General features: G+C 42.0%; 1 protein-coding gene across 2 annotated transcripts; it reads right to left on the bottom strand.

Annotated features, from left to right (window-relative positions):
* Positions 1–582: 582 nt before the first annotated feature.
* farsb (phenylalanyl-tRNA synthetase subunit beta) lies at positions 583–12,049 on the bottom strand. Of its 2 annotated transcripts, XM_089013314.1 has the most exons (18): positions 11,900–12,049; positions 11,300–11,355; positions 10,299–10,453; positions 9,745–9,817; positions 9,547–9,662; positions 8,318–8,468; positions 8,133–8,241; positions 7,679–7,749; positions 7,542–7,603; positions 6,820–6,871; positions 6,674–6,735; positions 6,348–6,555; positions 5,845–5,925; positions 5,679–5,771; positions 4,733–4,850; positions 3,958–4,110; positions 3,390–3,537; positions 583–1,755 (listed from the first exon to the last, which is right to left on the bottom strand). In XM_089013314.1, exons 1-18 carry the CDS (start codon positions 11,955–11,957, stop codon positions 1,020–1,022), a joined length of 2,502 nt encoding a protein of 833 aa, XP_088869440.1. In that variant the 5' UTR covers positions 11,958–12,049; the 3' UTR covers positions 583–1,019. The 2 variants fall into 2 exon arrangements, with proteins under 2 accessions (XP_088869440.1, XP_088869441.1); XM_089013315.1 differs by lacking the exons at positions 11,300–11,355; positions 11,900–12,049 and having other exon boundaries at positions 10,333–10,453.
* Between the last annotated feature and the right edge of the window lie 242 nt (positions 12,050–12,291).

Below are 12,291 nucleotides of genomic sequence, written 5' to 3'. Positions count from 1 at the left end.
ACACACACTTTCTGGCTGAAGTATCACTGTACATAAAAAATACCAACTGAAAGTGATTGAAAAAGTTGCATTATTCTTAAAGCAGGACAATTTTAAGCATCCCTGAAATTCAATGGATGTACGCATACTCAACTGCTGGCGCCTGCAAACTTACCTACCATATTTTCCCGTGTATAAGGCGCACCCAAAAGCCTTGATTGTCTTCAAAAGATAACTCACGTGCAGGTGTGCCTTATGTGTGAAGTCATATTGATCCACAAAAGGTCTCGAGACTCCTTGTCAGCAGTAGAAAAAGTAGTGCGTAACCCCGCCCTCTACTTATATGTTGGTGTGCCATATATTTGCAAAATGTTTATATATTCAATAAATGGAAAACCTTTTTGATTCATTAAAGGTGCGCCTTATCCAATATCTCTCCTGTAGTACTTACTGTACACTGCTGTCCGAGCGTGTGTCGGGCGACCTCTTCTGGCCGTTAGCAGGGAGTGCAGGCTAAGTATTACATGTATAAATGACCTGAAATTTTGTATACATTTCAGGTCGATTATATGAAATATAAAATGATAAAAACGACACTAAAAGGTAAGTATAACATTTATAAATGCACAGTACAGTAAACAGTTTTGTATACATTACAGGCACAGTTATACAGTAATATAAAATTTACTATCTAGCTGGCTATCTATCTATTAGCTTGTGAGCTAGCTTTGTATCTGTTTGAGTTACTTCCGGGTTGAGTGGCTATCTATTAGCTTGTGAGCTAGCTTTCTATCTTTTTGAGTTACTTCCGGGTTGAGTGAAGGCCGGTGCGCGTGGCTGCCGCTGCTCACGCACAGGAAAAAAAATCATCCCGTGACTGTAAAGCGACCTTAAGAGTTTTGAAAGGCGCTTCGAAATTAAACGTAGAGTATTGTTATTATCATTATATAACTCCAGACCCAAACACATCATGTAGGAATGATCTCCTTTTTATGATGAATGAAGAGTCTAAGGTTTCTAACTCTGTATTTAATGTCTCTTCAGATCTTGTTGAAGGCAGCCACGTCCACAGACTGAACGTGGTCCTCAAAGGCGGTGATGGCTTCCTCCAGTTGATCCGTGCCCACTTTCTCATCTTCCACCACGCATCCGATTTGGAGCTTCTTGATTCCATAACCAACCGGGACCAGTTTGGACTGTCCCCACAACAGCCCGTCCATGCGGACGCTACGGACGCATTCCTCCATCTTGTTCACGTCCGTCTCGTCGTCCCAAGGTTTGACGTCAAGAAGGATTGAGGATTTGGCCACGACTGCCGCTTTCTTGGACGCAAACTCGGCCGGTCTTTGCTCTTTGATTTTCGCTACTTCTGCGATATCGTCTTCATGGTCTGAGCCGAAGAGGTCCAAGTCTTCGTCGGGAGGAGTCGCTGGCAGTACAAACTGCTTGTTGACCGCAGGGAGGTCCATTTTCTCCTCAAGGAAGGATTTGATGTGGTTGTACCAGCGCAGAAGATGGCAAAAAGTGGGCGGGGGAGCAGAAGCGACAGCCTCAAAGACACAAACGTCAGCTTGAGATGCTACAAAACCTTGCATGTAGCTTTTGTCCGACAGGAAATCATTGAGGTCTTTGAGAGCCTTGGATGTCGTCAAGTCCCCAAAGACACTTTTGGAGGACGTGGAAGAGCGTGAAGCTTTGACTTCAGTGGGGAACTTGTGTCTGATGACTTCCTGGAGAGGAACCTCGTGGCTGAGGTGCGTTTCAGTCGTGTGGCCACTAGAAAAACCACAAGCCACAAAAACAGGATGAGCTTGGAATACAAGTGCGCACAACGCGGGAAAAAGAGCAGAACACGCAGGTTAGTTGATAAACACCAGAGAGCAGAGGTGTGGAGCCGTTGTGGTTTGCCTCGCTGGGCAATTATGACTGGGAAGATGCAGGAACGCCTCATATGACAAATACAAAAGTTACCAATTCATGTGTCATTAAACCTGGCTAGCTAGCTAACCGGCTACCTGGCTAGCTATCAGGGTGGCTTCTTAGCTATCTAACTAGCGGTGAGATAGCTAGATAGCGAGTTATCTATTAGCTGGCTACCCCGCTGGCTATCTAGCTATGTGGCTGGCTTCCTAGCTTGCTATCTATTTGCTATGCAACTAGTGGGCTGGCTATCTATTAGCTAGCTAGCTAATTTTCTGTCTATTTGAGTTATTCCGGGTTGAGTGAACGCTGGCGCTTGGGGCTGCCGCTGCTCACCCACAAAATAACTGATTCTGTGACTGTAAAGTGACCTTGAGAGTTTTGAAAGGCGCTTAGAAATAAAATGAATTATTATTATTAAAAACAGTTTCAACTCATTCACTGCCAGACAATGTGCAGAAATGTCCACTCCTGTGCCGTCGAATGCGTCAAAGTGACAAAGTTGTACAAGAAAATAAAAACGGGTCCACAGTCTGGTGCTGGTTCTTTTATTGTCCTCATTCACTGACATCTTTCCAAATGTATGTCTGCTACTACAATTTCGGACTAACATTAGCTTAATGCTAGTAAACGCAGGCTCAGAGGGGAATGGAACCTTTTCCATTGGTGGTCCCTCTTTCCCCCTCACTGCCCATCTTTAAAACCCCTCAAAATTCCCTGGTACTCTTTAGCATTTGACTTTGCAAGATTCCGACTTGATCTTAGTTTGACTCCATGGTGCTTTCTACTATCTTTGTGACTGCTTTATTTCCTATACAGGTAACATCCGACCGAGACTGTGGAGTCTCCGAGCCAGGATCAGCAGGCTCGAGGAGTTTCTGCCACCGGGCAGTCAGGAGACTCAACTGCCTCCCAGCCCTGCCCCCTCTGCCCCTTCCCACTGCCACACTCACCGAACTCTGAGTACACACTCCATGCTGTACTATCAGCCTGAACTCTATTTTTTTTTGTTTTATTTTAATGCAAGACCTCACTTCAACTTTTTTTTTTGTTTTTGCATTAATACACCACGTCACTTTTCACTTTACGTACGTCACTACCTCACTTTACATTCAGAAATGACATGTATTGTCTGTTGTCAATTGTCTGTCTTTTTAGCCACATTATAAGTACCTTGCACATTGGGTCCGAGACGACATTAATATCATCTGTGCTGTATGTCATGCATATTGGCATATTTGACAATAAAGCTGACTTTGACTGAGTTCCGTTCCAACCAAACGGTCGTAAGTCAAAATCCATTCAAAATGTTGAATAGAGACATGGAGGCTAATTGACTGGCAAAAGGTCGCGGTCGTAAGTACCGGTGGTCGTAAGTCCAGCTGGTCGTAAATCGGATGTTATCTGTATCTGATAGTTATCCATGTACAGCACTTTGTATGCAGCGTCAATGTGCAAATTGAGAGCAAAAAAAAAAAAGAGGAATTCACAGGAAAGGTTCCAGGTCCATCTCAAGGGCGGCGCAAGGCATGGTCAGCTCAAAGTTGTTGATGACTTGCGGGTGGAGGACCCCGAGATGACCCACGCTTTTGCCACGGACGTAGATGTCCGCGCAGCGCCCGGGGAAAAAAGTTGAATCTAGTACAAGAGAAATAATAATCAATCTTAATATTAATTCATAAAGTGCTGCAGTTTGCCCTCGATTCCGAGGTTGTGACAACAGTCAATGTATCAGAATGACCCAGATGAAACGCCAGAGATTTGTCCGTCATGTTTTTGAAATAATAATCATATAATAATCCATTTGATTTCTAAGCGCCTTTCAAAACTCTCAAGGTCACTTTACAGTCACAGGATCAGTTATTTTGTGGGCGAGCAGCGGCAGCCGCACGCGCCAGCGTTCACTCAACCCGGAATAACTCAAATCGATAGAAAGTTAGCTCGCTAATACATAGCTAATAGATAACTAATAGCTAGCCAGCTCACTAGTTCAATAGCAAATAGATAGCTAGCCAGGTATCCGGTTAGATAGGCAGAGCGAGAAGCCCCTCCCCTTACCGTCTGCAGCCTGGATATGGTAGCCTTCTCCCGGGACGGCTTTGAGTGCCAGTAGTTGCATGGTGCGGTCCAGAAGGCCGTGGATCACTTCAAAGCCCGGACTCTTGTTGTAGTACACGGCACAAATGCGTCGACTGTTCCTCGCGCCAACGTCTGCTTGGAGGGAGGATAGGCACCAAGATAGAATTAGCATTTCGTAGCATCAATGCATTTTTGTAATCGGGCTAAGAAATAATAATAATAATCCATTTGATTTCTAAGCACCTTTCAAAACTCTCAAGGTCACTTTACAGTCACAGGATCAGTTTTCCTGCGGGTGAGCAGCGGCGGTCACACGCGCCAGCGTTCACTCAACCCGGAATTAACTCAAATAGATAGAAAGCTAGCTAGCTAGCCAATCGATAGCCATCGCTAGTTAGATAGGAAAGAGATAGCTAGCTAGGAAGCCACCCAGATAGCTAAATACCCAGCTCGGAAGCCAGCTGATAACTAATACATAGCTAGCTCACCGCTAGTTATATGGTGAAGAGATAGCTAGCTAGCCAGCCAGCTTGATAGTGACTAGATAGCTAGCTATCCAGCGCTAATAGATAGCAAACAGCTAGCAATTGATAATAATAATAATAATACTAATAATACATGTCATTTCTAAGCGCCATTCATAACTCTCAAGGTCACTTTACAGTCACAGGATCCGTTTTTGTGCGCCAACAGATACGTAGCTAGAGAGTGAATAGCTAGCTAGCTCACGGCTTCAGCCATTTTGACGCCCTACCCTTGGTGTCATCCTTCAGCACTACGTCGGATATCTCAAAAAGCTTGATTGGCAGCGGCATCTTCCTGTTGGCTGCAATGGTTTTCAACAGACCAGGAAGCAGAGTGGTGCGCGCCACCTGGTGGACAACAACAATAGTGTGATTAGTTGAAAGAAGTCCAAGATGGCGGCCGAGGAGGCAGCCAGTCGGCAAGCGATTCGCAAACTTTTGTTGTTGTTGTTGTTTTTTGTCACTTTGAGTTGTTGTGTGTCACGTGGAATGCATACGGATTGTTTTTCAGTAGTTTCGGCCACGGTATTCATCAACAATCACTGCAAAAATCCAAACAAGGGCGCGGAAAATCCTGCTGGACCCTCTGCATCCTGCCCACCACCTTTTGCAGCGACTCCCCTCAGGCAGGCGCTACCGATTCATGAGCACCAAATCCAGAAAACATTTAAACAGCTTCTTCCCCCGTCGCCATTAAATCTCTAAACAGTCACCCAAATAGAACTGTATAGTGCCTCCATTTTTTGATGATACTAGTGCAGCGTGTTCTACCGGAGACAAATTCCTTGTGTGTTCTACATACTTAGAATAAATATAAATATAATAATAAAAAAAAACCTTATAATAAAGACGATTCTGATTCTGAAGAAAGCAGACTGCGGTGAGCGGTCACGCCTTTTCGGCAGCACAAATGAATATGCCAGCACAGTTTTTGATTTGGGAGGAATGTCGGAGTCATCACTGGACATCTCGGGGGGGCGATCGTGCTTTCTTTTTGCATCTGTAACGGGTAGTATTTTCACAACCCCGCTTTATATTCAATATGTAAGTAAATGTATATGTATGTAATATGTAATGTATATTGAATTGTCGCGGCTTGGAATTGAAGCGAATTTATGTGGGATAGATGTGGGACAGGCAAAAATAGCTAAAAAGGTGACATTTATCATTGATCACCTGGAACTCTGCAGTTTTGGGATTGGAGATGTGAATGGCTTTGGTGTCCGAGATCTTCTTCCCAAGTTTGTCGGCGATATCTTCTTGAGAGCACTACAGGAGACACGTTGTGACATGGTTGTTATTTCCAATAAACGTGTTTGCCAAATCGTTTTGTGCGCCTTACCAGAGCAAAGTTGAGGGCTTCGGTGAAACCCGCTGCGGCGAGTTCGTGTCTTAACAGCTCCGTCAGTTTATTCAGCGGAAACTGTAGCCAGAGAGATTATTATTGGATGGCTGTGCATTCAGTAGCATTTGCATTGTTTTAGCATATGCTAAGGGTCACCAACTAACATGTTGGTTGGTGCCTTCACCCGAGTCAAGAGTGACACACTGCAATGTTTTTCCCTCCCACGAGAGGGCAGCATTTGTCTTTTGTACAGCCGCCTCCATTTCCATTGTAGATAACTCTATAGAGCTAGATAAAATTAACATAGACTCTCTTTTTTCATTAAAAAAAACTACGTTTAAGGTTTCTAACGCTTTGTATGAATGTTGATGTAGTCCCAAACGTCAATATTCTGTGGGTCCTGCAATTTGAGGAAAAATGACAAAAACCCTGGCACTGCAGTGGACACCTATTTGCACATCGTCTGGCAGTGAATGAGCATCTATGGTGAACCTGCGTACCTGGCTGGCGACGGTGTAAGTCTGCGGCGTGGTGCGGGTGATGTTATTGAAGCCGAAAGCCATGGCGGCGTCCTCCATGATATCACAGGCGTGGATGACATCAGAGCGGGTGGGCGGGATCTCAACCTCGATTTCGTCACCAACGCCAGTTGCCCGAGAACGCAGGCACATCCGTGTTAGCAGCTGGGCAATTTTCTCGGTTGATTCGCTTTGAAAGAAAAAACAAATGGGAGAAGAGTCAACTCTTTAGAGGATTGGGGGGGGGTGCTTTTCGAAGTAAATAGCTGATGAAATGGAATCTACAAAGAAATGTGTGTTTATCTTACTTGATGCCAACTTTGTGATTGACAAACTTGCAGGACAGCTTCTCCTTCCTGTAGGCCAGCTCCTAAACATGGGAGGAGGGTTTTTATCTTAGAAATGATTTACATGTCAAAGTGTTCTTGGAGGATCACGGCAACAAAGACAGTACTGGATATTTGCAGGTGGTGCCATCCGCATTCACCACTTCAACCTCTTCGACACTGAAATAGCAAATGAGAGAAAGAAAAATGTTACAAATCGGAATTATTACAAAAAACATGAACCAGATCTGCTTATCGATGAAAGGGTTTTTTTCAGCCGTCATCTGTACTTCTTTGAAGGTGTCGGAAGCTTCGTCAGCGAACTTAAGTCTTAGTGGTAGTTTCTAATAGATAGCCAGCCAGAAAGCCAGACAGCATATGGATAGCTAGCTAGTAAGCTAGCTAGATAGCAAGCTAATATATAGCTAGCCAGATAATAGATAGCTAGCTAGATATCTAGCTAGATAGCCAGTCAGATAGCCAGACAACGAATGGATAGGTAGCGAGATAGCCAGCTAATACATAGCTAGCCAGATAGCTAGCGAGATATCCACCCAGCATTCAATTATTCAGGTATGGGAGATGAATTAAATGTGTTTTTTGGGGGGGAGGTGGGATTGACCGAAGCAATGATATCAAATTCTGTAAAAAAGCTATGCAAAAAAGTAGCGTGGATCGTTTGGCCTCGGAAAGATGTTGGATTACAATAAAGTGATTGCGAGCTGTCACGTCACTCAAAATGGGCTAAAGGATATCAAATGACTTGATCAATAATATTTCCTTTTCAGTTGCATTCGTCACATTCCAGCAATGATAAGAAGGTTTCATTTGATAAGAAGATGCAACTTACGTGAAAGGTTGAGCGCAATATTGGCTAAACATGGTGACAATCATGTCCAACACAATTTTGGCCTGGGGACAAAATTTGAATGGTTGAGAGAAGGTCACGCGCTCAACAAAATGCGTGTCTTTGGATTCAAAGTGTACCTTAGTCAGGTCTGTGGCTGTGCACTCAACCAAGACATTTTGGGTCTTCAGTGTGATTTTTGAGTGATCCCCTGAAAAAAAAAAAAAGAATCATCTTCATAACTGGATGAGTAACAAGAAAGCATCTTCTCCCAATCTGAAGCCATTGTTTGGATTCTCCAGCAAGGCAAGACGTATTGGCGAGACGTCATGAAGAAGGGGGCGGGACCTTCTGAAACTCGCCATTTCCGAGCTCATTTTGAAGTCGTTTTGGGAGACTTGAAGTCATGTTTATTGGTGTTTTGCATTTGACTAAAAATATCCGCCTGCGTGTTTTGGCTATTTTAGAGGCTATAAAACGTCAGTTAGGAAATCAAAAAATGGTGTCGGTTGTCCTTTAAGTATGACTTTCTACTACGCACCATTCTTCAATGTTGGCTAAAATCGTGGTGGCGGTATCACGCTAAATGCTTACCGTTGATGATGGGAGGCATTGACAAGACAATACCGTTGCTGTCATAAATGATGGGGTAGGCAGGCTTGTCTTCAATAATAGGAAGGTAATGTCTCAGGTGGCTGTCGGTCTATGTCAAGAGACGTCAAAAGGTCAACAAAGCAAGATGTAAATCATGAAAAAAGGAAAACCGGCAGCTCATTCACCTTGTAGAGGCTCATGAGTTGGGTCGCCGTGTATTCTTTGGTCTGGTTGAGGGGCGTGAAGTGGATATCTGCGGGTACTTTAGCCGTATACGTAAAAGGGCCCGAGATGGTATCCAGGTCATGAGTGCCGATCGCCACGAGGCTCCTCTTTCTGCACAAGGATTGGTCTCAAAGTTCATTTGTGGCATGGGATGCCAAAAAGATAACAGGAAACTATTCAAAGCATCACGCCAGGTCTGTTTATTATTTAGATGCATTGTCGCCAATTTCGGACTTTTAAACAACACCGTCATATACTGTGATACCTCATCTTACGAATGCTTTAGCTAACGAACATTAAATTCACGAGAATATAATCATGGCATACGAACTAGTTTTTGGGAAACACGCGGAGCTCCACGGTGGCTGGCGGAGCTCCACGGTGGCTGGCTTTCTTTCAGTGCAGACGTGGTTTGTTATCGAGTGGAGTACTTTTGCTATTATGGGACCGAAAAAGACCCCACCACAGGCTCGTGTTAAGCCTTAGAGGACGCAAAACAAAATGACGGTCGAGCAGTAGAACTTGTTTGTGTGACTTAGCGTCCCAGTACCAGTATGCTAAGTCGACCATTGCTACGTGTGTCTAAGGGTGTTTATGTGTTGTCTAAGTAACGTCTCAGGCAAGAGAAGAGGTTGAAAAACTTGTGTTGATTTGGATTAACGAAAAGCAGCTAGCAGGGGGACAGTGTGTGAGGGTATTATCGCAGAGAAAGCACGGCAACTTCACTCGGATATCATCAAGAGGCAACTACATCAACGACCATCACAAAGGTCAATAAAACCACTTTATTATACAGTACAGCTTATTTCTTTAATGACAATACAATAGCACATTTATTATCCATAAAATAAGGTATAGTTTGTGTAGTTTTAAGGCTTTTTTTGTAGGAAATTATGTTTTATGGGGACGTGGGAACGGATTATTCTCATTTTTAACGGGTTCTTATGGTTAATTAATGTTTGGAAGACACACCTTCCGCCTTACACACTCTGTCTGGGAACCAATTAATTCGTAAGCCAAGGTGTCACTGTATGTTAATTACTCGCTATTGACAGGAGGACCACTCAATTCCAACCTGTCCAAGCGGAGTTCACATTAATAAGCAGATCTGGTTCGTGTTTTTGTATTAATTCAGATTGATAACATTTTGAAATGAAGGGAGACGTGTTCTCATGACAAATAAACTGACCTGCAAATATTCTGATGCAGTTTTTCCTGCAACTCAATGAAGCTATCGTAGCGCTCGTGCGTGAATGTGATGTTCCTCAAAACTGCCGCCACAGCATAGGGACGCACCGCTGCTGTCTGCACAGGAAAACAAAACATACAACTTGAAACATGTTTTGGAGCACTTTGGATTCAAAAATAAATACACATTCAAACGCACCTCCTTGGTAATAATGAGCTTTTGCGGCTCCCCGTTCATCGGGCTAACACGTTTGTATCGAGGTGCCTCCATCCTGGAGGACAAAAATAAGTCAATCAATACAAATCTACAGTTTGTGTACACTGAAAAGTAACTTTAGACTGAGTATTATAATAATAATAATAATAATAATAATAATAATAATAATAATAATAATAATAATAATAATAATAATAATATTAATAATAAAACTAATCATCACATTAATAAAAAAAAATAAGAAGAAGAATAACAACAACAACAATAACAATAGTAACAATAATAAAAATAATAACATTAACAAAAAATAAAAATAACAATAATAATAAGAAGAATAACAACAATAATAATAATAAGAATAACAACAATAATAATAGTAACAATAATAAAAATAACAATAATAACAATAATAACAACACTGACAAAAATAATAATAATAGCAATAAAAATAACAATAATAATAACAACAAGAGCAAAAATAGCAAATAATAGCAAAAATATGCTGCCAAATGTGATCATTGTGGCTAAAGGTTTACTTATTCTTGAAGACCTGCAGCCCACGGACCAAACCTTCCAAGCACAGGAGGTCATAGCGGTTCGCTGGTACATCAATCTTGTAAAGGACAACATCAGATGCTCCCGCTGCCTTGACGTCACCTTGCTCACGGCTAATTAGCTCCTTTTCTGAAGTCTGATAAAGGATCAGGAAAATAAACTTTATTTAAATCATTTGCGAATACATTTCATTTCTAAACGCCTTTCAAAACTCTCAAGGTCACTTTACAGTCACAGGCTACGTTTTTCTGTGGGTGAGCGGCGGCAGTCACACACACGCCAGCGTTCATTTCATCTGTGCTGTATGACATGCATATTCGCATATTTGACAATAAAGCTGACTTTGACTTCACTCAACCTGGAATACCTGAAATAGACAGAAAGCTAACTAGCTAGCTCACAGATAGCTAATAGCTAGCCAGCTAGACAGCCAGCGAGCCAGCCAGATAGATAATAGATAGCCAGCCAGCCAGCTAAATAGCTAATAGATAGCAAATAAAAGTGTGTGGTAGGTAACCAACCATATAGCTAGACAGCCAGCTAAATAGCCAGCCAGATAGCCAGATACACTGTAGTAATAATAATAATAATCATCATACATTTCATTTATAAGCACCTTTCAAAACTCTTCTGTGAGTGAGCAGCGGCAGCCATACACGCCAGCGTTCACTCAACTTGGAAGTAACTCAAATAGAAGGTACTCGTAGTATTTTTTTTTTTTTTACAAAAACATGATAATTCCACATGTGTCAAGGATGAGCCAGAGGTGTTTTAAAATAAAAACAATGCAACATGTTCTCATATAAAAATTCAAGTAGCTTCTTTTACCCTCCTGCTTGAGTATCTGAGCCATTAAAATAAGTGAACTAAGTTGGGTGCAATTAAATCATATGTAATTTAAAGCAGATTCTTTACTTACAGGCAGTGTATTGTAGGTGTTGAAATACCTGACATGTCAATCATGTAAATCATATGTACTTACAATTTCATCCAGCTCCAGTCCAAATTCAAAACACAGTTCGTCAAATTCCTCATCAGCTAAACGAAGAGGGAAAATCAGACATTGATTTTAAGACAGTTGTAAAGTGATTTACAGTATGTTTCATTTCCGGGTCAAAGGCTACATGAGAAAAAAAGTTCTACGTGGTATAAAATGAACCGCATTCAGATGCAGAAATGCTCACTTCAAGGCAAATAAAGGCATTTTGGGGGGGGATTTTACTAAAAAATAAAAACATTTAGGACATAAATCAATGCATAACAATGTATTCATCTTGTATTTTTTTTACGTCTACCTTACGACGCGCCGAGGATGATGCAATGACTGACTTTTCACCGTAAACGAGAAAACCAAGTATTCAAACAACGGCACCGTCGTCCCAAACGAGAACATATATATATATGGTGAATTGGTTTTCTTTTTAATGAAAAATAATCTAAGATTGTAAATGTGTTCATTATTCCATAGCGATTTGCTCTCAGACGCAAATTCATTGTGGTGATGTTTCGGGCGGAGCGGAAAAGATAAAAATGACAAATACATATTTTTGTTCTTAATTCAATAAGCACGATCTTTACTTACTATAAGTTCTTCCCAACGCTTTAAAAAGAAGATCTCTTTTGACACCGACGGTCGGCATGTTTTCTGCTAAGCTATCTTAGCCGGTCTTAAAAGGACCCCACCAGTCGGCTTTTGGGTGCCTATAGAGGTGCCTGAATGAACCCCCCGCTGCGCCATTTGTTTTTAATCCACCAGTAATTCCAGTTCGACAAGAGTTAAACGTACGATGCACACATATAAAATCCAGTTGTTAATTTTGATGGTTGTTAAGCATATTAGGCTAAGCGATTTATCGTCAATTTAATTTCTACAAAGTCGATAAATGAATGTCATGGTTTGGAAGGACGGGGTGCAGAAAGGACAAAAAGGTTCATTCAACGAATTGTATGTTATGACGGGGGTGTTACATCATA

The sequence above is a fragment of the Hippocampus bargibanti genome, linkage group LG14 (assembly GCF_051943395.1).
Source record: "Hippocampus bargibanti isolate YZ-2025 linkage group LG14, ASM5194339v1, whole genome shotgun sequence".
In the NCBI taxonomy this organism is placed as follows: Eukaryota; Metazoa; Chordata; class Actinopteri; order Syngnathiformes; family Syngnathidae; genus Hippocampus; species Hippocampus bargibanti.
The sequence above is the reverse complement of the archived record's forward strand: the minus strand, read 5'-3'. Positions and strand labels throughout refer to the sequence as shown.

Coding starts and splice junctions, on each gene's coding strand:
- farsb (XM_089013314.1), bottom strand. CDS start 11,957: ATGCCGACCGTCGGTGTCAAAAGAGATCTTCTTTTTAAAGCGTTGGGA. Junction 9,818..10,298: donor CTGCAGGTCTTCAAGAATAA/GTAAACCTTTAG, acceptor TTTGTCCTCCAG/GATGGAGGCACCTCGATACA. Junction 8,469..9,546: donor CTGCATCAGAATATTTGCAG/GTCAGTTTATTT, acceptor ATCCTTGTGCAG/AAAGAGGAGCCTCGTGGCGA.